We start from the raw sequence: 27,466 nt of genomic DNA, 5'->3' as shown, positions 1-27,466 counted from the left end.
CAGTGATGGTGCACTGGCAGTCACTCACTCTGCCCCCAGTGCTCCCCACCCCTCTCATCTGGAGCTTTGAGCCCCAGATTAGGCTTGCTGGGGAGAGCTGGCTGAGTGTGGTGCACAGCCAGCACAACAGCAGCTCAGCTGCACCACTGACAAATGCAGGGAGGTGAAACCATACTGAAGCCTCTCTGCATGCAGATGGCCCCAGATGAAGAGCTGGAGGAGTGCCCCAGGATTTAGGAACAGCTGGAGGTGTTATCACCACCACCACAGGGGTTGGTCCCCCCCTCAGGTTGGGTGTAGCAGGTTGGGTGAGGGACTAGGAGGAGTTACAGGGTAAGTGAAGACCAGATAGGACCACTGAAACCAGCACAGGAAGGACCTGGATTTGCACCACTAAGCTTGGCCCAGGGGAGTGCCAATCACTGTGAGCTGCAGGAAGACACTGCCAGAAGACTGAGACAGGCCACAGAGCCTGGCCACAGGAGCCAGGAATGATAGATCCAACCTGAAAGACACTCAGCTGGACTGGTGGGGAGGCCAAGTGCCTGCTGTGGCTGGGATGGCCACCTCCCCCCAGGGACTCAGCCCAGTCCCTTGTGGTGTAAGGGCAGTGGTTGGACTCAGTGACCATGGAGGTCTTTTCCAAACTAAACAATCCAGGATCCTGTGATGTTGTAGGGGCAAAGCCATCCCCACCCCCCTCAAGGCTTCACTGATGACCAGGGGCAGCCAGGCAGTGAGCAGTGGAAGGGTAGAGGGAGCAGAGCAAAGAGAGAACCACAGAATTGTTTGGGTTGGCAAAGCCCTCAAGGATCACCCAGTCCAACACCAATGAAACCCCACCATGGCCACCAAACCATGGCCCCAGGTGCCATGGCCACCAAACCATGGCCCCAGGTGCCATGGCCACAGCTTTCTGCAACACCCCCAGGCAAGGGGACTCCACCACCTCCCTGGGCAGCCTCTGCCAACCCCTGACACCCTTACAGCAAAGACATTGATCCTCATCTCCAACCTAGCCCTCCCCTGGCACTGTTTCAGGCCATGAAATGCAGCTGAGGCTGCTGGGCCAGCGTTCCCCGGGCTCCGACGAGCGCAGCCCACTCGGGCCGCCCGGGCAGCACCGAGGGGCTCGGGTGGGCTGGGAAGGGGCCGAGCCCGCGGAGCCGCCGGGCAGAGCGTGTGCGGGAGCGGCGCTGCCCCTCGCTGCGCGGCGCTGCCCCTCGCTGCCCCTCCCTGCGCGGCGCTGCCCCTCGCTGCCCCTCCCTGCGCGGCGCTGACCCTCGCTGGGCGGCGCTGCCCCTCGCTGGGCGGCGCTGCCCCTCGCTGCCCCTCCCTGCGCGGCGCTGCCCCTCCCTGCGCGGCGCTGCCCGTCGCTGCCCCTCCCTGCGCGGCGCTGCCCCTCCCTGCGCGGCGCTGCCCCTCGCTGCGCGGCGCTGCCCCTCGCTGCCCCTCCCTGCGCGGCGCTGCCCCTCCCTGCGCGGCGCTGCCCCTCGCTGCGCGGCGCTGCCCCTCGCTGCCCCTCCCTGCGCGGCGCTGCCCCTCGCTGCGCGGCGCTGCCCCTCGCTGCCCTTCCCTGCGCGGCGCTGCCCGGCGCTGCCCCTCGCTGCGCGGCGCCGCCCCTCCCTGCGCGGCGCTGCCCCTCGCTGCCCCTCGCTGCCCCTCGCCGCCCCTCGCTGCCCCTCGCTGCGCGGCGCTGCCCCTCGCCGCCTCTCGCCGCCCCTCGCCGCCCCTCGCTGCCCCTCGCCGCCCGGCGCCGCCCGTGGCGTGTAGAGCGCTGCCCGCGCCGAGCCTCGCGTGTCAGCCCTCCCCGGGGCTGCCGGATCGCTGCTCGCTGCCCCCGGCCCTCCCCCCGCACGCACAGAGCCGCAGCAGCGCAGAGCGTCTGGAAGCGGCGTCCTGGCGGGAGCCCACCCACGGCCCGGCCCGCTGGGCAGCGAGGCAGCGAAGGCTCCGGCGGCCCTGGCTTCCCCAGGGACAGGGAGTGACACGAGAGGGGCCAGGGGAGGCTGAGAGGATGCTGAAGGGACTGGAACCTCTGTGAGGAGGAAAGGCTGAGAGCCTGGGGCTGGTGAGGCTGGAGAAGGCTGAGGGGAGATCTTGTGAATGTTTACAAGTATCTGAAGGGTGGGGGGCAAGAAGCAGGGGCCAGGCTCTGCTCAGTGGTGCCCTGTGGTAGGATCAGGGGCAATGGACACAGACTGGAACCCAGGGGGTTCCACCTCAGCATAAAGAGAAACTTCTTTGGTGTGAGGCTGCTGGAGGCCTGAAGCAGGCTGCCCAGGGAGGTTGTGGAGTCTCCTTCCCTGGAGACCTTAAAGACTCACCTGGATGCTTTCCTGGGTGACCCTGCTCTGGCAGGGGGGTTGGACTCAATGATCTCCGGAGCTCTCTTCCAACCCCTCCCATTCTCTGAGTCTACCATTTCAGACTCACAGCTCTATCTGTTGGGGGCTGCTCCCACTCCTTTACACCCCCCTTGGTTCAGGGACAGCACAGGCGAGGCAAAGAGAGCTGCTGTGTGATCACCCACATCACTTCTGCCACTACCAGTCCAAACTGCAGCCCAGAAGTCCCCCTCGTGGGCAGACAGACACATGAGCTCTGGGGTGAATGTCACCACCTCCTGAACTGCACCTGCTGAAGGTGAGTCCTGGGCTGGGAACAGCGCTGGCAGTGCACTGCTGCAGTTGAAGTCCTCCTGTGAGCAGGGACAGAGCTCTTCCCACAGCTCTGGAGAGGATGAGCTGGATTGTTCCAGCAGGGAAAAAGAAGAACCACGCTGCCCAGAGGGTCCAAGTTGCCAGAGCTGCCATGAGATGAGGCTCAGCCCCCAGCTCCAAGCACAACTGACCTCAGAGCCAGAGCAGATTGCCCTTGGCCAACTGGGAGCTGAAAGTCTTCACAGATGGAGAATTTTTGGCCCCCACCAGAAGTGCCTGGGAAGTGTTCCTCATGCACATGATTAACAGCAGAGGTGCAACCTGGGGATGGGAAAGGCAGAGGGGAAGATTTCAGCCACAGAATGCCCCAGCCCTTTCCAGACACTCCAGCATTCCATTTCCTGCAACGTTCTGGGGCCTTCGAGGCCTCCTGCAGCTGGTTGGGCAGGAAGGAGACTACCAGGATCCTGCTGAGCAGAAGCCTCAGGCTGCTGTGTGTGGCTGGAGCCGGGGAGGAGCAGCTGTACCAAGCGAGCTGAGGCAGGGCAGGCTGCAGGATGCTTCCAAGCTGCTGGAATCGGCTTCAAGGTCACCTGGCAGAAGCGCAGGGACAGAGAGAGCGACAGCTGCAGCAGGATCTTTGCTGAGCCCACTTCTCCCTGCCCTGCAGAGCAGCTCTGGGGAAGCCCTTCAGCACTCACAGTGCCCCAGATAAGTGAAACACTCGAACAGCAGGAACGTCCTTGCTCGGTACAATTAGCTGCCTGAAATAGCCCAGCTGATTCTCAGGAGCCAGGCTGCTCTTGCAGGCCTGCTCATTAGGAAACTCATCAAGCTCTTGCTGGAGACAGAGAGTCTATCAGCCTGCTCAGGAGCTGGCCCTGCTCCTCCACAGCAGAAGCAGAAGCTGCCCCCTTGGTGCAGGAGGTACCTGGTTGAGCACCTCCGCAGCAGGCAGGGTCTGACCACCTCTTGGCCTGGCAGTGCTGCTCCGTGTCCAGCTACACCCAGCCCAACCTGTGCTGGGCACGGGAGGGACCCGAGGCGAATGGCAGCCCCCGGGCCGGCAGCAGCAGGCAGAGCAGGCTGTGGGCAGCGGGGCTCGGTCCGGAGCGGTGGGAGGTGGCAGGGGACAGCGGCAGGCAGAGGCAGGGACGGGGACAGGAGGGAGGGAGCGGGGGGCAGGCAGGCAGCGGGTGGTTAATCAGCCGTCTGCTTCCGTGACTGAGCCCGAGGTCTGCAGCAGGGGGCTGCGCGGGGAGCAAGCCGCTGGCTCATGAAAGAAACATCAGCGCTAATCGAATCAGGGCCGGCCCAGCAGCACGCCGCAGCCCCCCGCAGCCCCCCGCCCTCATCCATGTTTCATGCCTTGCCCCACTTCAGCCGGAGGAAGGCCCCTGCCAAAGGTGGAGCAGCCCTGCCCGGGGTGGGTGGGAGCCCCGGACCGTGAGGGGAAGGGAACCAAGGGCTGAGCAGCACAAGGGCTGGCGCCAGGGGCTGGGGGATGACTGGGGCTTGCCAGCAGGTCAGTGGTGTCCCGGGGGTGCTCCAGCTTTCAGGTTGTGGCCTCTGAAGGTAGCAAAGGAAGAGGGTTGCATGGGGCTCTCCTCCACCTGCTGGAGACTTTTCTTGGCCCCTGGCTGTGGGGCAGTTGCTCCTCAGTCCTGCTAGTGTTGAGCCCAGGGACGCCCAAGATGATCACAGCTGGCAAGATGAGAAGACAGCACCCGTGGCAGGCAGTGGCTGCTCCCCACCAAACCGCTCCTTAGGGGCTTTCCCCTTGTCTGCAAGGCTCCAGAGACCCTGCTGCTGTGGGATGGAGTTGTGAGGCTCAGATCCCATCCACAGGCTGCATGGAGCTGGTGTAGCAGAGGCAGAAGGCAGACAGTGTCCTCAGCCTGCAGCAGGAGCTGGGCTGGAGTCCCTGCTGCCAGAGCGAGGGGAGCTGAGCAGCTCTGGGGGCAGTTTGCTGCGAAGCTCCCAGCAGGGATGGTGGAGGGAGGTGTGCAGGGAAGGGAAGGCTGATGGAGCCCAGGATCAAGGCTGATAAACAGGAAGAGATTAAAACAGGATTAAAGGAATTAGAGGAATGGGTGTGCAGCCATCTCCACTGCTTTTGGAGCTCTGAGGGACAGAGAACCAAGACAGGAAACTCCTGGCTTAGCTCCAGAGTCTTGGCTCTTGACTGGTGCCTATCCCTAGCATGCCCAGAGCAGCACAGCAGCTGGCAGCAGCTGTGAACCTGGCACTGGGGGGAGGCTGCTGCCTTTCCCTTCCCTGTGTTGGATTTCCATCTCCCACTCTCTGCTTTGGCCTCTCGCAGGGATCCAGCATGGGGAAGTGACTTGTTTGGTGGAGATGCCACTGGGGCTGGCTCAGAACAACTGATGGGTGCCTGCCTGCCCTGCCTGCCTCATGCTCCTCCTCTGAGCCCTTCCACTTTGTCAGTGCACAAAAACCTGCAGCAGTTCAGAGATTCTCAGGCAGTTCAGTGGCAGCTGGTGGGTCCTGCCCTCCATGAAGCATGGTTTGGTTGTGAGCCAGATGTCCTGACCTGGTGGGCAGGGGCTGCCTGCTGTGTCCAGACTGCTGCTGCAGGCTCCAGGAGCAGAGTGCAGGCAGGTGCTGGCTTCCCAGGGGCTGTGGGCACTGCACCCTGCTGTCAGCCAGAAACCATCTCCTGCACTCCCCCAACCTTCCAGCTAAAACTTCAGCAGCAAATAAAGAGGTCTGGTCCCAGGCAGCTCCCCCAGCTCTGAGGTGTCAGGAGGGTCACTATCAGGGGAGAGACCTCCTCCCCAGAGCAGACTCACCCCACCCCAGGAAGATGTGGAGGCAGGGGGGTGGCCAGTGCAGGCTCTGGGCTGGTGGAGCCTTGTGGACACAGAGGGGGAGAGTGGAGGGGGCCAACAACAGTAGTCACTGAGGTTGGGGCTGCTCAGGGATGAACATGAGGCTGTGGCACCTCTCATCCTCCTCCCAGAGGAAGCTAATGATGGGGAGGGTGAGTCACTGACTGAACCTGGGTGTCCCAGGTGTCCCCTAAGGTGGCATCCTGCACCCTCAGCTTGTGCAGCGGTGTGCAGGCAGCAGGTCCTGTGGTGGGACCTGTGGGCAGTCAGGGGTCTGGTCCCAGGGACCTCACAGCCTGCAGCAGCAAGAGGCTCACTTGAGGGCAAACTCAAGCCTCCTGCAGGTGACCCAGGGCAGGATCTGCCTGTCTGGGACCACAGAGGTTACAGATTTGCATCCTTTCCTCCACCCACAACAAAAGATCCTGAAACCACACCAGGGGAAGAAAGGTTTGGGGAAAACAAACCCAAATGCCATCAATTTCCTGCACAGCATCTCCAGATGGGGCCTTGCCTACCTCCCCTTGCCAGCAAGGCTGTGAACTCACAGCCTGGCTGCCTGGATCTGCTCCCTTGGTCTGTGCTCTGCCTCCCAGCACCCACACAAAGCCAGGCTCAGCAAGAGGCAGCACTTGGCAGAGGCAGGAGCTGCAGGCAGCCATCACAAATGCTTCCCATGGATACCCAAACAGCTTTAAAGCTCTGAGGACTCTCACTCCAGCTCTAATGCTGGCCCTTGAAAGCCAGTCCCAGGGGCCAGCTCTCTGAGCTTCAAGCAGTGTGTGCTGTGAGTCCCTTTCATCACCTGCTCTTACATTCCCCACCTTGCAGTGCACTGGGATTTCAGAGAGGCTTGAAAAGCAAATGTGAATGCAGGGATGGCAGCAGGCTGGGGAAACCCAGCGAGAACAAGAGGCTGCAGGACACAGGAGGGATGCAGCAGGCACAGACCTGCTCATCTTCCCGGGGGTGTTTCACCAGGCTCTGGAGAGCTGCTGGTGGAGCTGGCACAACTCATCCTTGAGCCACTTTACATCAACACCAGGAGCTTGCCTGTCACCCCCAGCGCTCCTCCCACAGCGGCAGGGTGAGAGGACAGCCTTTGTGCCAGGCTGCACCGGCAGCCCCCGCAGGACCAGCAGCCGGGGGATGCTCACCCGGAGCAGGGCAGGCAAGGAGGGCCATTCCCCCCGGGCAGGACTGGGTCCCCGTGCAGAGGGAGCAGTGCCAGGAGCTCGGCCGCTGAGATGGGGATGTCCAAAAGCCGAGGAAGGGATTTTGTCAGCGGCGGGAGCGGCCCCGGGGGAGGCTCAGGCTGCCGGAGCCGCTCGGCGAGGGCAGGGCCGGCGGCCGCAGCTGTCAGCTCCGATGCCGGAGGGCTTCCGAAGCACAGGGAGCTCCCAGCAGCGCACCGCCGGCATTGCTCAGCCCAGCCACGTCCATCTGTCCATCCCTTCCTCCCGGAGGTGGGCATTTCTGACAGGCACTCTGCAGAGAGCAAACAAGAGCCCAGCCCCCCCAGCTCAGTGCCCCCCTCCCGGCTGCCCGGAGCCGTGTGCAGGGAATGTCAAAGAGGCTCCGGCTCTGCTCCTCTCCAGAAGGAGCTTCTGTGTCCCAGCCCCTCGCAGACAGCGCACTCGTCCTCCTTGTTCAAAGGACACAGGCAGGTGAAACCCCACTCGGCTGGCAGTTGTGAGCACCCCCACCCCCCCTCCCCTCCAAGGACGTCTCACACCCTGCCCACTGCCCCCAGCAGCCTGCAGGAGCAGCCCAGACGGGGCCAGGAGGATGGCAAAGGAGACTTGCAGGGAGCAGCTGAAGGCACAGCGTCAGGAGGGCAGGGGCGAGGGTGAGGATGGACAAGCAGAGCGCCTGTGCTGCCAGGGAGCCTGGGAGCTGGTTCCTTCGGGCAGCGTCTCAAGGCTCCCTGCGAGCTGCCACTGGTGCCTGTTCCCTGCCTTCCCCTGGGCAGATGGAGACGCAAGCCGAGGCTGCCACCCTCTCGCCTGCGGGGGCACTGCTGCGGCGCAGCCTCCTCCGCTGCCGTCTGTTTCCATCGAGCCTGCAGGAGCGGCAGCCCCTCCGTGCCTGCTGTCCTCTGCCACGTCTGGCTTCAGCCCACCACGGCTCCAGGAGGGGGAGAGGCTGCGGGACAGGCACAAGCTGGGGGAGGTCCTCCCTACAGCCTCATTGCCAAGCCCTGGCTCATAGAAAGTGTGAGAGGCCTGGAAGGGTTCTGCATCTGAGTGCTTTGTGCCCAGCGTCTCCTGCTGCCTGCAGGCTGCCTGGAAGCCTCACAGGATGCAGCAGGGTGGTGAAAGGCAGCTCCAGCTTGTCCTGTGCAGCATGCCCCTGGCTTGGCACCTGTCACAGCTCAGGTTGTCCCACGGCACCACACTCCCCTCAGGCTCCTGCAGGGCTGTGTCCTGGCTGGGGTGCCCCCAGCCTCTCCTGAGCTCAGGCCTTTCTGCTGCCTCCTCCCCCACCAACACCACTTGGGCTCTCTGAGCAGGCAACCCCAGGCCCCTCCAGGCATGGATGTCTGGTGGCACCTGCACAGGCATGGTGTGGGCAGAGGAGCTGTGAGTGGGCTGCAGGGCTGAGATTTGAGCTTCTGGCTCAGGAGAGGGAGCAGGACAAAGGAAACAGCACTGAGGCACTAACACTTCTGCTTCAGGCTGGGTGTCTCTTACCCCAGCAGAGCCTGAGAGGGGCCATGCTGGGACCACAAGCCCTGCCTGTGCCTATCCCCTTGGGGAGCAAGGTGCCTGGGAAGGGGAGGCTGCAGCAGTGCAGAGAGGAGCAAGGGATGCAGCATGGTGAGGACATGGACAGGAATGTGCCCATGGCAGAGGAGGAGCCATGCCCCAGCCAGTCCCATCCTGTTCTCACCTCCCTGAGCAGAGGAGCCAAGGATTTTCCTGGGGCATTTCTTCTTTCCAGCACTAAGCCAGCCCTCAAGAGCCACTGCCCCTGCTTATGAGCAGCCCTTTGCCACACCAGCCCTGGCTTGCTCTGCACTCTTGTTCCAGCTCCCACCCAGTCCTGCCTTGACTCCTCTGTGCTCCTCATGTCATCCCAGTTTCTCCTCCTGCCTCAGCTCTTCCCAGTCACATGCTAGCTCACCCAAATCTGTCCTCTTCACCTTCCTTTCCCCACCATCCACTCCTCCATTCTCTCTTGAGCCATTGCTGGGACACACTGCTCCTCTGTGCCATGAACATCTCTGAGCAGTGGAGCTGGTGGGACTCCTGCCTCCTCTGGAGCACCTGGGCTCAAGGAGGCTTTTGCTCTGTTCCCAAGGCCCTGCAGAGCCCAGAGGTCGACCTCATGACAACCCCAGGAGGATCTCATGGTTCCACAAGACCAAGGACAAGGTCCTGCAGCTGGCCTGGGGCAATCCCAGGCATGGCTCTAGGCTGGGCAGGGACTGCCCAGAGAGCAGCCCTGGAGAAAAGGCCTTGGGGGTGCTGGGGGAGGAGAAGCTCAGCAGGAGCCAGCAGGGAGCACTTGCAGCCCAGAGAGCCAAGCAGAGCCTGGGCTGCAGCAAGAGAAGTGTGGCCAGCAGGGGCAGGGAGGGGATTCTGCCCCTGCTCCACTCTGGTGAGACCACAGCTGGAGCTCTGGGTCCAGTTCTGGAGCCTCTGTGCCAGGAAGGCTCTGGAGGTGCTGGAAGGTGTCCAGAGAAGGGCCAGGAGGAGGAGCAGAGGGCTGGAGCTGCTCTGCTGTGAGCACAGCCTGAGAGAGTTGGGGTTGTGCAGGCTGGAGAGGAGAAGGCTCCCAGGAGACCTCATTGTGGCCTTCCAGGATCTGCAGGGAGCTCCAGGAAAGCTGGGGAGGGACTTTGGAGGGTGTCAGGGAGTGATAGGACTGGGGGGGTGGTGGAGCACAACTAGAAGTGGGGAGACTGAGATTGGCTGTGAGGAAGAAGTTGTTGCCCAGGAGGGTGGTGAGAGCCTGGCCCAGGCTGCCCAGGGAGGTGGTGGCAGCCTCCTGCCTGGAGGTGTTTGCAGCCAGGCTGGAGGTGGCTGTGAGCAACCTGCTGTGGTGTGAGGTGTCCCTGCCCATGGCAGGGGGTTGGAACTGGCTGAGCCTTGGGGTCCCTTCCAGGCCTGACACTTCTGTGGTTCTATGATTCTCAGCTCCCTGGGTCATCTGCTGCCTGCACCCCATCAGAGCCTCCCCAGGGGGCACAGCCTTTTGTCTGGGGCCCCTTTGAAGCTGGTTGCTAATTGTTGGTATGCAGCAGCGGTGCTGGGCTCTGCCTGCTCCCAGAATAACTGCAACTGCTGTGCTCCTAAACGATTGGAGACCTCTGATTTTAATCTTTTATTCATAATCTTCTCCCAGCTCAGGCACAGAAAAAGCTCCACACATGGAAATGCAAAACCTGGGAGAGCTGAGAGTCTCATCAGCGCTGCTGACCCTCCGCTGGCAGCTCCGAGAGGAGGGGGAAGAAGGAATCCTAATGAGGAGCCTCAGCCCTTCCGAGCAGCTCCGGAGGAGCCCAGCAGCAAATGGGCTGCAGCCCTCCCTGCTGGGGCTCCACGTGGATGGGGTCAGTCCCACTGGGCAGGGAGCTGTGAGCCTGCAGCTCCTTCCTGCCTCCATCACCTCTGCCTCTCCATCACCTCTGCCTTTCCATCACCTCCTGTCCCTCCATCACCTCCTGTCCCTCCATCACCTCCTGCCTCCATCATCTCCTGCCTCTCCATCACCTCCTGCCTCTCCATCACCTCCTGCCTCCATCACCTCCTGCTTCTCCATCATCTCCTGCCTCTCCATCACCTCCTGCCTCCATCACCTCCTGCCTCTCCATCACCTCCTGCCTCTCCATCACCTCCTGCCTCCATCACCTCCTGCCTCTCCATCACCTCCTGCCTCTCCATCACCTCCTGCCTCTCCATCACCTCCTGCCTCCATCACCTCCTGCCTCTCCATCACCTCCTGCCTCCATCACCTCCTGCCTCCATCACCTCCTGCCTCTCCATCATCTCCTGCCTCTCCATCACTTCCTGCTTCCATCACCTCCTGCCTCTCCATCACCTCCTGCCTCCATCACCTCCTGCCTCTCCATCACCTCCTGCCTCTCCATCGCCCCTGAGCACCCCTGCCCCTGGCACAGCACACAGGTGTCCCAAGCTGGTGTGCCATCAGGGCACCAAATCACATCCACCCAGAGTGCCTCTGTCAGCCCCATGCTCATCCAAGCACAAGAACCACCTCTCACCATTGCCTGCTTCTCATCCCTCCCTGTGAACCACCTGGGTCCTGTGTGTTTGGGAGGGACACCTCCCCTGCTGCTGCCTGCTGAATGCCACCCAGCACTGCCCCACTGCCTGCTCCCTGCAGAGGCCACTTCTCAGGACAGCTTTGTGAGGGGCAGGTGGGAAGGCAGGGAGGAAAGGAAACACAGGGTGAGTGATAAGGAATCTGTGAGTGAAAGACTCTGGGGTCAGGAAGGCATCAGGCATCAGGCATCAGTGAGTGCCTAGGAACAACTTCAGCTCCTTCCAGCATCAGCAGAATGGAAACCTCTAATGTGCCAGGGGGGGAGTCCAGAGCAACAGGTGCCAAAGCCTCTGCCCTTCCCTCTGCACAGCTCTCCTGGGTGCTCTGCAAGCCCTCAGCCTGGTCTAACTCAGAACCATTCTGGCTCTTAGCTTTCCCCTCCCAAGGCTGAGCAGCTGGCTGTGCAGCCAGCTTTGCACCCAGACATCTCCCTGCCGTGTGGGGGCTCTGCGGCTGCGCTCCAGAGGGACCCAGCAGAAGCAGGAGCTGCAGCAGCTGTGCCCTGGCACTCCCAAGGGATGAGCTCTGCTGCTATCACGCTCCTTGATGCTGGTGTCCAAGATGTGACCTATGGATGCTTCAAAACCCAAGCCCTGGCCCGTGGCAGGGTTAAGGCAGCAGCCCTGGGTGGTGGTCGTCCCTCCCATCAGATCACCCTGAGTCGTTTGCTCGGCCTCGACGCTAAACGCCTGTGCTGAGCGCAGCGAGGAGGTGGCTGGGGAGTACAGGCTTCCTTGGCAGGCCGAGCTGCTGTGTGATCAGGCAGGAGTCAGCTCAGTAAATAGGAAGCAGAGTTCACCATCGGCTAGCAGCAGCCAGGGCACAGCTGACCCCTGCAAGCCCGCAGGGCGCTGGCAGCCGCGGAGCTGGGCACGGCGCTGAGGCGGCGGCTGCGGGCAGGGCTCTGCAGGTGCTCTGCGGGGCCAGACTGCCACCTCCAGGCACACACAGCTCGCAGAGCCCTGCCTGCTGCTGCCACAGCCGGGCCTGGCCTGGGCAGCTGTGAATGAAAGGCTTCAGAGAGGACTTCTTGGTAGCTTGGGGTGGTACCGGCTGGGACTGGCAAGGGGAAGCTGTTTGGCCAGGGGAAGGGCAGCTCCTGGCACTGCCAGCTGGAACAAAACTCTCTTGAGGGGCATTGGAGAAGGTGTGAAAAGCCTGAGGGCTCTTTGGGTATCTGAAGGGCTTTCATGGAATGGATTGGGTTGGAAGGGACCTTAGGGATCAGCCAGTTTCAACCCCCTGCCATGGGCAGGGACACCTCCCACCAGCCCAGGGCTCACAACCACTGCACCACAGCCCTCAGCACCACAGCCAGGAGGCTCTGAAACACCTCCAGGGCTGGGGACTGCACCACCTCCCTGGGCAGCTGGCACAGAGCCTGGCAGCCCTTGCTGGGAAGACAATGCTCCTACCCTCCAACCTACTCCATTTCAGTATCTCCATTCCCCACTGCCACAGGACTGCAGGATTCTTGTTGCTCCTCCTCTTGCTCCTGACCTCCTCCTCCCCATCACCTCCCAAACACATCCCTGGGCATCATTTTCCACCTTTCTGGTATGTTGGAGCCTTTATCTGCCACAGACTTCAAGACCTGGCTGAGGCTGCACCTGGAGAGTTGTGGTCAGTGCTGGGCACCTCACTACAAGAAGGACATCAAAGTCCCTGGAACAGCTCCAGGGAAGGACCAGAGATCATCTGTGTGACTCTCCTCTGCTCTTCCAAATAAACCAGAGCTTCCCTCCCCTCTCCCAGAAGGAGTTTGCCTGCTGACCACCTCCTTCCCATGGACAGTTTCCCCATCCTCTGCCCAGGGGCTTCTGCAGGGCAGCCCAGGAGGGAGGTCAGTCAGGGAATGCTTCAGAGGAGCAGTGCCAGGCAGCCTCCTCCCACACAGCCCCAGCTGCCTCCTGCAGTAGGAGCTGAGCTGCTGGGCCTTGGCAGGCTGAGTGGCTCCTGCAGCAGCAGCTCGGGAGCAGGACTCCCACAGCTGGGTGCTGCCTGCAGGGCTGAGGGGCTGGGGAGAGAGCTGCTGCAGCATGGAGCAGGAAGGGCAAAGGGCAAAGTGCCTGCAAGGAGGGCAAAGAACACAACCCTCAGCATCTGCTCAGTGAGGAGAACTCCAAAGCTGGAGGCAAAGGCAACTGAGTCCCAGCTGTGAGTTTGCACAGCCCCAGCCCCTGCAGCTGATTGCTGCCAGCATCTCCAAGGGTTCCTGGTGAGAGCTGGCACAGCAGCATTGCTCTGCCCTGTCCAGCACCCCCCAAGCAGGAGCTGAGTCCTGAGGGGGCACAGGAGGGCCCCAAACGCTGCCTGGGAGCAGGCAGCAGCCAGAGCCAGGCTGGGTTGTGCTTTGCTGGGACCAGGTGCCAGGGAATGAAGCATCCCTGAGCTCAGCCTGCTGCTGGCCATGCTGGGGGAAGCAAGGAGAGCTTCAGTGCACAAAGCCAGGGCAGGGCTGGGCTCAGACAGGGGGCACAAGCACCTGCAAAGTGCAGTGGGGACTGAGGGGCTTCAAGGGTCTGCAGTGGGGGTTGGGCTCTTCTGACATGCAGCAGGGGACAGGACAAGAGGGAACAGCACCGAGTTCCCCAAGGGAGGGTCAGGCTGGCTCTGGGGAAAAACTTCCTCCCAGCAAGGGTTGCCAGGCTCTGTGCCAGGCTCTGTGCCAGGCTCTGTGCCAGGCTGCCCAGGAGGTGCTGCAGTCCCCAGCCCTGGAGGTGTTCAAGAAAGGTGTGGCCATGGCACTTGGAATCATAGAACCACAGAGCTGTCAGGGCTGGAAGGGACCTCGAGGCTCAGCCAGTTCCAACCCCCTGCCATGGGCAGGGACACCTCACACCACAGCAGGCTGCTTGCAGAACTGGCCCCAGAGCTGCAGGGGAGGTCTCATCAGAGTGGAGCAGAGGGGCAGAATCCCCTCCCTGGCCCTGCTGGCCACACTTCTCTTGCTGCAGCCCAGGCTCTGCTTGGCTCTCTGGGCTGCAAGTGCTCCCTGCTGGCTCCTGCTGAGCTTCTCCTCCCCCAGCACCCCCAAGGCCTTTCTCCAGGGCTGCTCTCAGCCAGTCCCTGCCCAGCCTGGAGCCATGCCTGGGATTGCCCCAGGCCAGCTGCAGGACCTTGCCCTTGGCTGTTGAACCTCCTGGGGTTATCCTGGGCCCAGCTCTGCAGCCTGCCCAGGTCCCCCTGGATGGATCCTTCCCTATGTCAGCAGCACACAGCTGGGTGTCAGCAAACCTGCTGAGGCTGCACTCAATGCCTCTGTCCAGGGCACCAACAAAGATGTTAACCAAGCCTGGTCCCAGCCCTGATCCCTGAGGGACTCCACTTGTGCCTGGCCTCCCCTTGGCTATGGACCAAGCCAGTTCTGTACCCAGTGGAGCTGGGGCCAGGCTTTGGTTTTGGTGGTGCTGGATGCTCTCAGAGGCCTTCTCCAGCCAGAACAGTTCTGTGACTAAGGGGTCTGGGGTACCTGGAGGGACAGGGGGGCACAGCACTGGGGGGGGCAGGCTGACCTTTGCCCACACCAAGCAAGGCTGGGGACAGACCCCTGCATCCCTGGAGGGCTGTGAAAGCTGGGGGCAAGGGAGCAGTGAGATGGACAGAGCCAGTGCCACCCTGTGCTGTGCTGCCCTTCCCTTTTGCTTCTGTATCTGCTGCTTTCCTGGGGGTCTCTCAGCCCTGTAACTCACCTGCTGCTAAACCCTCCACTGGAGGGCAGCTAAAGGCCTGCAAGGAGAGTTTTGCAACCCCCCTTGTGAGGTTACTTCAGCTCAGACTTCAGGGGATGAGGCTTTACTGAATTTAGAGGAGAGTTGAGCCTGGGGCTGGGAGAGCCTGCAGGGGATCCCTGAGGTTCAGAGGAGCCTCTGCACATCTCCTGTGCTTGCCTGGTCTCCTGCATGAGATGCAACTCCATGAGGCTTCTCCCCATCCCCAGCACAGCAACCCCCACCCAGGGGCCCTGCAAATGCTCAGCCCCTTCCCTGCCCCTGTGGGCCCCACCCCACAGCCCCTCCTGCTCTCCAGGGCAGCTTCCTTCACACCTGAGAGGCTTTCTGGAGCAAGGGAAGGTGGTGGCAAGCTGAGCATGCCAGAGCTGTCCCCAGTGTGCCTCTGAAGCAGCTGTGGAGGCCCCCAGTGCTCCCCCAGAGCAGCTCTGTGCAGCACAGTGACCACAAGAGGCAAGGAGCAGGCAGTCTGTGGGAAGAAGAAGTTTTATTGCCCAGGAAGAGGTGCACACCTTGAACATAAAAGGAAAGCCCTGCCCCAGCCTCCCTGCAGCCAGGAGCAGCCAGGAGCAGCCAGGAGCAGCCCAGCCACTCCATGCTGCAGGACCTGACCCATGGAAAGGCCCTCTGGCAGCTCCCAACCCCAGATCCTGCAGCCCACGCTGGCAGGGCTGCCCTGTGCGCCCCAGGGCACAGCTCTGCCCTCCCCAGCTGGTGCAGGAGGGCCTCAGCCCCTGGGGAGCCCCAGACGCTGGGAAGGGAGGAGGTGGACAGCAGCAGCACCCTGTGCTGCAGGGCCTGGGCTGGGCTCTGCAGTGCTGCTGGCTGCAGGGGGGTGCAATACAATGAAGCAACACATTGCATCTGTCCCCTGCCACACAGAGCTTCCATGGGAAGCAGTAAATGCCCACCACAGCCAGAGAGCCCAGCAGGACAGAGGTGCCCCAGAGAGGCTGAGCTGGCATTATTGCAGCTGAGAAACCCCCTCCCCCCTCCCCCTCCCCCCCCCCCCCAGTGCCCAACCAGCACTGGCAGGAGCAGCCCCCAGGCCAGCCCCCACCAGGCCCTGTGCAGAGTGATGCTGGATGTGTGCCAGTGCTCAGGCAGGGTGCTGTGGGCCCTGGCAGGCAGCGTGGCTCCCCCCAGCCCTCCTCCAGCTCCCCCCAGCCCAGCCCAGCCCCAGCCACGCTCCCAGCAGGTTGTTTGGGGTTTTTTGCAGTGAGTTCAGCCCCAGGAGTGAGGCCTCTGTGCTTTGCCACCATTGCTGTGCTCAACACTGGATTCCACTCCAACACTTCCCACACCCACAGAAAATCCTATTTACATCCACGAGAGACCTTCCCAGCCCCCCAGCCTCCCCCCACCCTCCCCCACCCCATCTGCATCTCTGCAGCCAGCTCAGCCTCTCAGACCAGCTCCACAGCTCTTAGGAAGCTGTGGAGGAGAGGAGAGCTGTGGAGCACAGGCCACCAGCCTGCCAGTCCCCAGGCTCAGCAGCTGGGGGGAGCTGAGCACCCCCTGTGCCCCGCTGCAGGAGTGTGTGGCTGCAGCCGCTGCTCAGGACCCCTCCTCTGCAGATGCCAGGGCAGCCCTGGGCACAGGCAGGAGGTGTGGCAATGGGGCAGCTTTTGGGTGTCCCTAGGGCAGTACAAGAGCAAAGCAGAGCTGGCAGCAGCCTGGCTGCCCCTCCAGCCTGGGAGCTGGGAGCAGAGCCCTCCACTGCACTCCGTGCTGGTCCAGCCTTGGGGGAGGGCAGGAGGGGCAGGAGGGGCAGGAGGGACACGGTGGTTGTGCTGCTGAGGGAGAAACCTGAGTTTGAGGCCCTAGGAGATGTGCCTGGACTGCCCTGGGATGCCTGTGCTGGATCTGGAGAGGAGCAGTGCTGGTGGGTTCAGAAAGTGGAGAGCCTCCTGCAGAGCCCTGGGGTCCTTGAGGCTCCAGACAGCAGACCCTGGCCAGCTCTTCTCAGTGCACACAGAGCCTGGCACTGCCACCTTGCTCTCTGCCCTCTGCCCTCCTGGCCTTGTCGAGCTGGGTCATGAAGTCCCCTGCAGGCTGCTGCAGCTCAGGAGGTCCAGGCTGGAGTGCAGTGGAACTGGGAGGTTCCCCTGGGCCAGGCTCCACTGGAGCAGGGTTGTCTCTGCTGTGTGGCAGCCTGTGGAGCCCTCCTCAGTTCAGAGATCCACCAAAGTCCCCAGCTGTGCCCTCCAAAGGAGCTGTGTGCCATGGCAAGCCCAGTGCCACTGCTCCTGGTACTGCTGTTGTGTCTGACAGCCCTGCACCTGCAGATGCAGCTGGGGCCAGCCTGCTGTGTGGGGGTTACCACCTGTCCTGCCTAGCTGTGTGGTGACCCCCAGTCCCACAGGGACACAGTAGGGGATGGAGAGAGGCATGACAAGCCCCTAGCCCACTTGGAAGGCTGCTCCCCCCTTCAGATGGGGGAAGGAGGCAGCAGGACCATCAAGGTATCTGGAAAGACGTTTCCACTGAGGCTGAAATCAAAGAGAAGCTGCCAGGGCTCCAGGTCCTGGCCTGGTGCCCCTTTTCCTGCTCACCACCCTGCTGCCCCTTTGCCAGGGTAAGTGCCAAGGAAGGCCCAGAGTGGGTCTGCAGTGCTGGTGATCAGAGATGCCTCCTGGGGCCGTTTGTGCTCAGCAGCTGGGATCTCATTGCCTGGATGCTGCTCAGGATCTTCTTCTGGTGGCCCATCATGGTGATGCCCAGGCTCCGAACGTCCCTGGAGAGCAAAGGCTCTGTCAGCACCCCCTGGGCTGGATCTGGCCCCAGGCAGAGCCTTTTCTTCCCCATGGGCACACTCCATGGACTGGCCCAGGACCATGCTTGGTTCCTCTTGCTTGCCCACCAGCACAAGGCTGCTGCCTGTGGGCATCACAGAGCTGCCAGGGGTGGAAGGGACCTCAAGGCTCATCCAGTTCCAAGCCCCTGCCGTGGGCAGGGACACCTCACACCACAGCAGGCTGCCCTGAGGCACATCCAGCCTGGCCTTAGAAACTTCCAAGGGCAGAGAGGCTGCCATTGCCTTGGGCACATCTTGCTGTCATGGCTGCTGTGACAGCCCTGGGGGGAGCAGGAGCAGGAGGGGATCACTGCTGACAGGCAGGAGGTGACAAGATCGATGCTCTGAGATTGGATTCGGTTTCAGCCAATGCCCTCGGATAACCCAGTCGGAGGGGAGGATGGATGAGGAGCCTTCCCCACTCAAACACTGCCCTGATGTGCATGAGAATCAAGGCTCAGGATCAGCTCAGTCCCCCAGCAAAGACCCCACGAGCAGCCCCTGATCAATGCACTTGACAGGCTCCTGTCTGCGTCTCTGCAGCTTCCCTCCCCTGGCTCCCTCCCCGCTTGCTGCGCCCCGGCCGAGCCGCTCCTGTCACGTCCTTGCTCCCTGTCACATCCTTCCCACCCACAGCAGCCACTGCCTGGCAGCTCCAAGCCTTCTGACAGGGCACAGACCCCCTCAGAGGCAGCAGAGCTTCCTGCCAGCCCTGGCTGGTGCTAAGAGCGAGGGCTGGGCAATGCAGACCAGGGCAGGGGCAGGGGCAGGGGCAGGGGCAGGGGCAGGCAGAGCTGCACTCTCCGTTCTGGTACCACATGGAGCATCAGCCAGCTTGGACACCCCCTGGACAGGTGGCAGAGCAAGCTCCCTACAGCAGGAGGTGGAGGGGATGGGACACATTCCCCAGCTCTCCTTACTTAACCCAGACTGGGTCACTTGGCTCTGACCTAGCCCTGCCTGGCTGCAGTGAGCAGGGAGCCACTGCAGTGCTCTGGGGCTGGAGAAGCTCTGAGCTGCCTCCAGCTCTGTTTGCTTCCCACTGACACCAGAGAAGCTGCACAGCATGGCACAGCCACCCTCTGCTCCAGACTGCCATGCCTTCTGCAGGGAAAACAAAGGTGCAAGGAGTCAACAACCTCAGCTCTGACCCTGCTTTGAGCAGGCAGTTTGCTTCCATGGCCTCCCGAAGCACCTCACAACCCCAATTACTTGTGAGCCTGTGATGACAATGGAGAGCCACCACAGAGCAGCAGAGGTGGCTTAGTGCTCACACCCTCTCCACACAACTTCCACACCTTCCCCCAACGGTCAGCACAGCCTTGGACATCACAGTCACAGAATGTCAGGGGCTGGAAGCTCATCCAGCTCAAAAGCTCATCCAGTCCAAGCCCCTGCCAGGGCAGGGTCACCCAGAGCAGCTCACACAGGAACACAGCCAGGAGGGGGTTGAATATCTCCAGAGGAGTCTCCACAGCCCCCCTGGGCAGCCTGCTCCAGGCTCTGTCACCCTCCCAGGGAATAAATTCTCCCTCCTGTTCCCATGGCACTTCCTCTGCCTCAGCTTCCACCACTGCCCCTTGGCTGGCATTGGGCATCCCCCAGCAGAGCCTGGCTCCAGCCTCTGGGCACTGCCCCTGCACAGCTTCATCCCCAGCAAGGAGCTCACCCTCAGGCTCCTCTCCAAGCTGCAGAGCCCTCAGCTCCCTCAGGCTTTCCTCATGAGGAAGATCTTCCACAGCCTGCAGCAGCTCTGTGGCTCTGTGCTGGACTCTCTCCAGCAGTTCCCTGAGGTCCTTCTTGAGCTGAGGGCTCAGAACTGGGCACAAGATTCCAGCTGTGGCCTCAGCAGGGCAGAGCAGAGGGGGAGGAGAACCTCTCTTGAGCTACTCAGCACAGCCCTTCTGATCCAGCCCAGGCTGCCCTTGGCCTTCTTGGCCACCAGAGCTCATTGCTGGCTCAGGGTCAACCTCCCACCCACCAGGACCCTCAGGTCCTCTCCCCTTTCCCTGCTCTCCCACAGCTCAGTCCCAAACTATCCTGATCTGTGTGGTTGCTCTTTCCCAGGTGCAAGACTCTCCCCTTGCCCTTGTTGGATGTCATTGAGGTTGTCCCTGCCCAGCTCTCAGTCTAAGCCTGGCTGGCAGCACAGCCTGAGGGGTGTCAGCTGCCGCCCCCAGTTTGGTGTCATCAGCATCCCTGATACCAGGAGCCAGCTAGGCTGGGCCAAGGCAGGGTGGTCACTGCTGGGGCTAATGGGGTGGAGCTGGTTGTGTGGTACTCACTCAATGTTCATGTGCATCACCATGCCCAGGGAGGAGTACCCTGCCGTGGCAAAGTTGTCTCGGTAGTGCCCCAGCCGGATGGAGTCCAGCCAGTCCTCCACGCTCAGGCAGCTGGCCAGGTCAAGCAGACTCCTGTCAAAGGGGGTTTGGGTGAACCTGGGGGCAGGACAGAAGGGGTTAGAACACTTGGTCCTAGGTAGCCAGGCTGAAAGATCCACCTCAAGGAGGCTGTGACCCTGCAGGTAAGGGCAGGACAGGCTGGTAAAGGCAGGCACCTCACTGCACTGGGCACTGCTGCAGCCCCTGGCATGGGATGCCAGGGTGGGAGCAAGGCAGCGAAGTGCAGGATGGTTCCCACTGCTCAGCACAACCTCTGCCCATTGTCCTTTGCATGTTTGTGTCACAGAACCAGAGAATGAATCACAGCATGGGAGGGGGTGGAAGGGACCTGAGGATCACCCAGTCCAACCCCCTGCCAGGGCAGGGCAGCCAGGGCAGGGCAGCCAGGGCAGGGCAGCCAGGAACACACCCAGGTGGGGTTGGAAAGTCTCCAGAGCAGGAGACTCCACAACCTCCCTGGGCAGCCTGCTCCAGGCTCCAGCAGCCTCACACCAGAGAATTTTCTCCTCTCCTCTGGAACCTGCTGGGTTCCAGTCTGTGCTCATTGCCCTCTGTCCTGTCCCAGGGCACCACTGAGCAGAGCCTGGCCCAGCCTGGCCCCTTCTTGCCCCCCACCCCTCAGATATTTGTAACCATTGCCCAGATCTCCTCTCAGGCTGCTCCTCTGCAGCCCAAGCAGCCCCAGGGCTCTCAGCCTCTCCTCCTCACCCCGGTTCCAGTCCCTCCAGCATCCTTGTGGCCTCCCCTGGACTCTGGCAGGTCCCTGTCCCGGGGAAGCAGCCGGGCAGCGATGCCCCCTGTTGGCTGTGCCCGGCAGCAGCTGCCAGCCCTGCGGGCCTCACCGGGTGACGGTGCCGGTGCCCTTGAGGCTGTCTGGGCTGCGGATCAGCTTGTCCAGGATGCCAACGATCTGCGCGAAGCGCGGCCGCTCGCTGCGCTCCTTCTGCCAGCAGTCCAGCATCAGCTGGTGCAGCGCCGCGGGGCAGCCCATGGGCGCCGGCAGGCGGTAGCCTTCCTCCACCGAGGTGATGACCTGCAAGGAAGCCACACGCCCAGGTGGAGCTGCACCCACCCCCGTGCCCTGCACCCACCCCCCGCGCCCTGCACCCACCCCCATGCCCTGCACCCACACCTCACACCCAGCACCCACCCCCGTGCCCTGCACCCACCCCCCGCGCCCTGCACCCACCCCCATGCCCTGCACCCACCCCCTGTGCCCTGCACCCACACCTCACACCCAGCACCCACACCCCGCGCCCTGCACCCACACCCCGTGCCCTGCATCCACATCCCGTGCCCTGCACCCACACCTCACACCCAGCACCCACCCCCCGTGCCCTGCACCCACCCCTCGTGCCCTGCACCCACATCTCACAGCACCCACACCCAGCACCCCAGCCCGGGGCACACAAGGAGGGTCCCTGCTGCATGAGCTGCTGGGGCCAGCAGGTGGGCAGCAGGGGGTGGGCAGCAGGCTCATGACTGCTGCTGTGCGCAGTGCCTGCAGGGGGCTGGAGCGGGGGGAGGGGGCGGGACAGGGGATTGAAGCAGTCCAGCAGGTCTGGAACATCAAAGCCTTCCTCAGCACAAACCACGAGAGCTGCACTCATGGTCAGGTGTTCCACAGGCAGGACTTGCACCACTCAGCAAGGCTGGAGGAGACCCTGCTCAAAGGAGCTGTGAGCAGCAGGCAGTGCAAGCCACTGCCCTTGCCCTGTTGTCACCAAAGCCACTGCCTAAAACCAGGGGAGGGGGGACTGTCGGGGCTCCCAGAGCAGGGAGGAGGTCCCCTCGGGTGAAAGAAAGGAGTCCTGTAGTTCTGCAGAGTCAAAACAGTCCTTTTATTGCCTCCTGCAAACTCTGAGGTCAGGGTAGCTCCACCTAACTCTGCCAACCCAAAGCCCACTGCTGGGTGGTGCAAGCCTGGCGCTCTCAGCAGCCTCACACGGGCAGAGGAAGGGATGGACCCCCGGCACCGGGTGCAGGACGGACTCACAGACTAACGCAGTGGGGCTGCAGTGATGCTAGGGAAGCCCCAGCCCCTTCCAGGCAGCTGGAAAGGTGGCACAAGACCTGCCGAGGCTCTCCGGGCAGCAGAAGGGCAGAGAGCGGCATCAGAGCAGAGCCTGGCACCGCCGGCAGCCTCGGGGCTGCAAAGGGAAAGCTGCTCCCTGCGGCGGTGGGTGACAACCTCATGTCCCCATGGAGGGGACAAGCACACTGAGCAGGGCCCTGCGGGGATGTGAGGAGGGGCAAGGGCTGCTCTTTGGGTCCCTTCCCCCGCCCGGCTGGCTCGGGTGAGGGCAGGGGCAGGCGCGGCCGTGCCGCCCGTGCCCACTCACGTCGCGGTTGGTCATGTTCCAGTACGGGCGCTCGCCGTACGCCAGCACCTCCCACATGACGATGCCGTAGCTCCAGACGTCGCTGGCCGAGGAGAACTTGCGGTACGCGATGGCCTCCGGAGCTGTCCAGCGGATGGGGATCTTCCCCCCCTGAAACGGAGAGCAGCAGCCGAGGCTCAGGGCCTGCGGGGCTCAGAGCCTGCGGGGCTCAGGCACCTCCCCGCCCCGCAGCCAAGGCAGCAGCTCACGGGAGAGGTGCCTCGGGATGGCATCTGCTGGGAAGGGCTGAGGAAGCAATCTGCACCAGATAAACCCAGAGAGGTACCCAAAAGGTGACCTCAAGGCATTTCCAGCAGAGCAAGGAGAAAGCTTTGCTGTTCTGCAAGGTCTCCACACACGGCTCTGGCCCTCACTGATCACGAGAGAGGAATCAAAGTGGTGCAGTGGAGCTGAGGGCTACCAGAGCAGAGAAGCATGGAGCTGACCCTGGGTGCTAGGAGCTGACAGGGGGCTGGTGATGTGCTCCCTGTCCCTCACTGCTTGGCAGGCAAGCACTGATGAGGACTTGCTGAATGAAAAACCAGCTGAGCACAGCTGGCAATGTGGTTGCCAGATGCCTGGAGAGCAAAGTTGTGGTGCAGGGAAGCTCATGTGGCCTTCCCAAGAGCAGCTGGGCTGTGGTCTGCCTGGGAACACCCTTCAGGTGTCCTTGTCTGGGGTGATTTGCCTTCACCCAACCATGCAAGCTCAGGGGACTGAAGAGGAACGATGTGTCCCACAGGAGAGGCCCTTTGGGAAGCTAACCTCCTGAGCAGGTGAAGGAGCACAGAGGAGCAGCACAGGATTCCACCCAACCACAAGCTTCTGAACAAGAAAGCATCCTCACCCTCAGCATACTCTGCACGCTGGCCAGGGAGCTCCTGCTCCTTGTTCTCTCACTGCATCCCTGTAGTTCAGCTCTGTCCAGACTAGACTTCCTCCAGAGCAACCACCTCTGGTGGTTTCCACTGTGCCAGGATGCCTCTAAGCCCCTGCTGGTGACATTCTCAGTGGCTGCTCCTTCCTCTAGTGACCTCTCTGCTTGCATCCACACCAGAGACATGAGACGATGTCCCCAGCAAGGGGGCAGGGTTGGAAAGGGCCAGCAGGTAGGTCAACACAGGAGCTCTGGGCTCTCAGGGCACTCAGGTCAGCTTCCTGTGGTCCCTGCACAGTGTGATCCTTGGGACCTTGTTCACAAGCACTGGGGGGAAGCTCTGAGCTGGCAGGGTGGGAGGAAGCCAGGCTGAGTGTCTGCCTGCAGGCCACAGCCAAGCAGAAGGCTGCTGTGGCAGCAGGATGCACTGCACCAGCTGACCTTGGGCCCCTTCTTACCCTTCTTCTGAGGGCCCCCAGGGCACAGAAGATGCTGTGCTTGAACCAAGCAGCAGGAACCTTCTCCAGAACCAAAGGATCTGGGATGCCAGGTTATGTCTTGAGATGCCAGAAGGAGCAGTTGAACAGAAAATCACCCAGGGCTCACTTCACTTCTTCACTTGGCTGAAACCAAGCATGAAGGGCTCTAGGCTGGGCTGCTGTGCACTCACCCCTCAGAGCTGCAACTGCTTTGAGCCATGCTCTGCATTGCTCTCAGCTACCCCCAGCTAACCTGAAGCTCCTTCCTGCTTGTCTAGCCTTGGTCCTTCTGAAAATGATGCTCAGACTCCTCAGCTGCAGCTCCAGAGTGGCCTCCATCAGGAACTGTCCACCCACCCCAGTGTCCTAGTCAGAGGGGTGCCTGCAGAGCACACCAGTTTCTTCCTGGACCACACACTGCCTCAGTGGAGTTCGTTTTGCCTCTGTGACCCACACTGGAGGAGCATCTCAAGCTCCAGAGCTCCCAGGTTGGAGAGAAAAACCTTTAAATGTCTTCACAGATCAAAGTGCCCCAGGTGGGAACAAAATCACCTCAGCTGCAATGCCAATTCCCACCCTGTCCACAGCCCTGAAGGAGGCAGAGCCAGGAGGAAAATCTGCTGTGTGGCCACAGGGCAGAAGAGGTTCTCAACCCCCACCCCTGACCTGTGGCTCTGGGGCAGCTGAAGGAGTGAATCACAGACTCACAGGTGGGAAGGGACCCTCAAAGGTCATCTTGTCCAAGCCCCTGCAGTCAGCAGGGACACTTCCAGCTAGAGCAGGCTGCCCAGGGCCATGTCAAGTTTGACTTTGAATGTCCCCAGGGATGTGGCCTCCACCACCCCTCTGGGTAACTTGCTCCATTGTTTTGCCACCCTCGTTGTGAAGAACTTCCTCCTGATGTCCAACCCAAAGCTTCTCTGCCCCAGAGCTGGCCCCAGGCCTGCAGGTGAGGTCTGAGAGAGCAGAGCAGAGGGGCAGGATCCTCTCTCTCCAGCTCTGGCCACACTGCTTTGGCTGCAGCCCAGGCTGCCCTTGGCCTCCTGTGCTGCCAGTGCCCCTTGCTGGCTCCTGTCCAGCTTCTCCCCCCGCCCCAGCCCCCCCAAGTCCTTCCCTGCAGGGCTGCTCTTGCTCTCATGGAGCTACAGAGTCCAGAGAAGGACTCCAACAGGGGCATGGCAATGCCCTGTGCTGACTGGCTGGGGAGGTTTGATCAGCTCCCTGCTCTCCCACCCAGCTGCACACCTCCAGGGGGTACCTGCATGGAGGACACTGCCCTGAGCCTCAGAAGCATCCTGGGCTCAAGCTTCCGGTACCAACACCAGCGGCGAGCTGACTCTCTGCACCGCTGCCCTGCCTGGCCTGCCCTGGGCAGCGCCGAACTCCCCTGCGCCGGCGGCGCCCACCGGCGCGGCTCTGCCAGGCTGCCCCGCGGGCCCCACGCACCGTGGTGGTGTAGGCGGCGTCGGGGTCGTCCTCCAGGATGCGCGAGAGGCCGAAGTCGGAGACCTTGCAGACCAGGTTGCTGTTCACCAGGATGTTCCTGGCGGCCAGGTCCCGGTGCACGTAGCCCAGGTCGGAGAGGTAGCGCATGCCGGCGCCGATGCCCCGCAGCATGCCCACCAGCTGGATCACCGTGAACTGCCCGTCGTGCCTCTGCAGGGGAAGCACCCACAGCCCAGCTCACACAGCCACAGAGCAGCCACTGAGCAGCCACTGAGCAGCCAGTCCAGCCCCCTGCCAGGGCAGGGCACCCAGGACACATCCAGGTGGGGTTTGGGAAGCCTCCAGAGAAGGAGACTCCACAACCCCCCTGGGCAGCCTGCTCCAGGCTCTGTCACCCTCACACCAGGGAAGTTTCTCCTTCTGTTGAGGTGGAACCTCCTGGGTTCCAGCTTGTACCTGCTCTTCCTTGTCCTATCACAGGGCACCACCAAACAGAGCCTGGCTCCTTCATCCTGACACCCACCCCCCAGCTATTGATAGACATTGATCAGATCCCTCTCAGCCTTCTCCTCCCCAGACTGAACAGCCCCAGGGCTCTCTGTCTTTCTCATGTCAGAGATGCTCAAGTCCCTTCATTCTCCTTGCAGCCTCTGTTGGACTCTCTCCAGCAGATCCCTGTCTCTCTTGCTTTGGGATGCTCTCATCAAACTACCCCCCTGGTACTTCTCACCTAAAGCTTAGTATCTGCTCTAACCCCAGTGCCCCCCTCTTGTCCCTGCAGCTCAGCTCCTGTGCCCCCAGCGCCTCTGACACACTGCCCAGGCTGCTGTCTGCCCTGGCAGTGCTGCTGTGGGCATGCAGCAGCGATGCCCTGGAGCCCAGGCCTGCTGGAGAGGGGAGGGCCCAGAGCAGGGAGCTTTGGCACAGGGGTCGCAGCGGCTGTGAGGCTGAGGAGCAGGAGCCTGCCTGTCCTGCAGTCCCTCAGCCCAGGGCAATGTGCAGGGAATAAGAACACAGAGGAGCTGCTCACCCTGAGGAAGGTGTCCAGGGAGCCATTCTCCATGTACTCAGTAACAATCATCACCAATTTGCCTGCAGAAGACAAGGGAGGTCAGGTTAGCAGGGGAGTCACCTTCCTCTGGAAGCCCAGTGCCAGGCTTTTACTGGGGGAGGCATGAGCCCAGGCCTGCCACCCCCTGCAGCCCCACAGGGCAGCTGCAGCCCTGAGCTGTGCAGGACATGAGGGGGGGGATGTGGCAGCAGCCCCCACGCTGAGCCCCCCTCCAGGGGCTGTGGATGTGGCTGGGTCAGCTCCTTGGCCCGGGGAAATTTGCATTCATTAGCATAACACTTTGCATCAGAAAGTGCCTCTTGGAAGGGAGACTCCAAATTAGGATTCCACACAGGCAGCCAAGAAATAAACTCTGATGGGCAGCACATCTCCTAAGCCAGCAACCCCCACCTGGAGCAAGCTGGCAACTGCCACATGCAATGGCAAGAAAGGCAAGGGGGGGCCCTTGAGGGGCCCTGGGGAGGTGAGCAGCTGGCAAGGAAGCAGCTGGGGCAGCTGAAGGGTGGAGTGCACCCAGAACAATCCCTGACCCCTATCTCCCAGGGTGCCCAGAGGGAGACCCATCCCAGCTCTGCCCCACCACAGGGTCCCATCCCCACCGGCCACATACTCCTGGTCACCACCCCCTCCAGGTGGATGACGTTGGGGTGGTCAAACTGTGCCATGATGCTGGCCTCACTCAGGAAGTCTCTCCTCTGCTTCTCAGTGTAGCCTGACTTGAGAGCCTTGATGGCCACGGGCAGCTCCCTCTTCCCTGGCAGCTTCAGGCGGCCGTAGCAGACCTCTCCAGACTCCCCTGCAAGGCAAGGGGAGGCCGTGGGGACCCCCTCAGCTTCCTGCACTGACCCACCAGCCCCAGGGGTCACCCAGCCTGCTCCAGCCCCTCAGGGCTGCTGGGCTTTGTCCATCATCATCCAGCTTCCAGTGCCACCCCTGGGATCTGGGCAGCACTGTCAGCAACCACCTCCCCCCGATGCCTTTGAGCAGTGGTTACTGTGGCCCTTGGCCTACAGCTTTTAATGAACCAATCTGGGAGTCTCCTACAGCAGCAGGGATGGATCCCAGCCAGGCTCCTCACTGCTGCTCTGGAGTAAGCCCTTGGGGTGCTGGTGAAGTTCCAGCTCTGTCCTTGCCCTGTGCCTCCCTGTAGCCCTGCTCCTGTGCAGAGTTCCCTTTGTTCTGCAAGTTCTCCGTTCTGCTTGCAGCTTCATTTGCATTTTGTCACCCCAGACGCTCGCTCCTGGGCTGCAGGCAGGGTGGCAGCGTTGGAGCACCCACGCAGGACAGGCTGAGCCATCTGCCCTGGCAGCCTGAGCCATCCTCGCCAGCTGAACAGCAACCAGGCTGCCTCCAAAGCGTTTCTCAGGCGGCAGAGAACCCCAGGAGCTCGGTCTCAGAAGGGTGAGGGGCAGAGGAAGCCCTGGCTGAGCGCTGCGCCGGTGCTGCAGAGCCTGCTGGGGGCGCGGGGGAC

At 62.1% G+C, this 27,466-nt stretch overlaps 1 protein-coding gene across 1 annotated transcript in view; it reads right to left on the bottom strand.

The window, feature by feature from the left end:
- Window positions 1–16,684: 16,684 nt before the first annotated feature.
- The window catches only part of EPHA8 (EPH receptor A8), a 65,426-nt gene continuing 54,644 nt past the window's right edge, over window positions 16,685–27,466 (bottom strand). Inside the window, exons 11-17 of the mRNA XM_054175806.1 lie at window positions 26,606–26,791; window positions 25,954–26,015; window positions 24,924–25,133; window positions 22,083–22,232; window positions 20,583–20,773; window positions 19,621–19,776; window positions 16,685–17,275 (exon numbers count right to left, since the gene is read on the bottom strand). Coding sequence (XP_054031781.1) covers window positions 17,161–17,275; window positions 19,621–19,776; window positions 20,583–20,773; window positions 22,083–22,232; window positions 24,924–25,133; window positions 25,954–26,015; window positions 26,606–26,791 — 1,070 coding nt within the window. The 3' untranslated portion in view covers window positions 16,685–17,160. The remainder of the gene's footprint in view (window positions 17,276–19,620; window positions 19,777–20,582; window positions 20,774–22,082; window positions 22,233–24,923; window positions 25,134–25,953; window positions 26,016–26,605; window positions 26,792–27,466) is intronic.

Source organism: Dryobates pubescens, chromosome 33 (genome assembly GCF_014839835.1).
Source record: "Dryobates pubescens isolate bDryPub1 chromosome 33, bDryPub1.pri, whole genome shotgun sequence".
In the NCBI taxonomy this organism is placed as follows: Eukaryota; Metazoa; Chordata; class Aves; order Piciformes; family Picidae; genus Dryobates; species Dryobates pubescens.
Note: the sequence above shows the minus strand (reverse complement) of the source record. Positions and strands in the feature narration are given on the sequence as shown.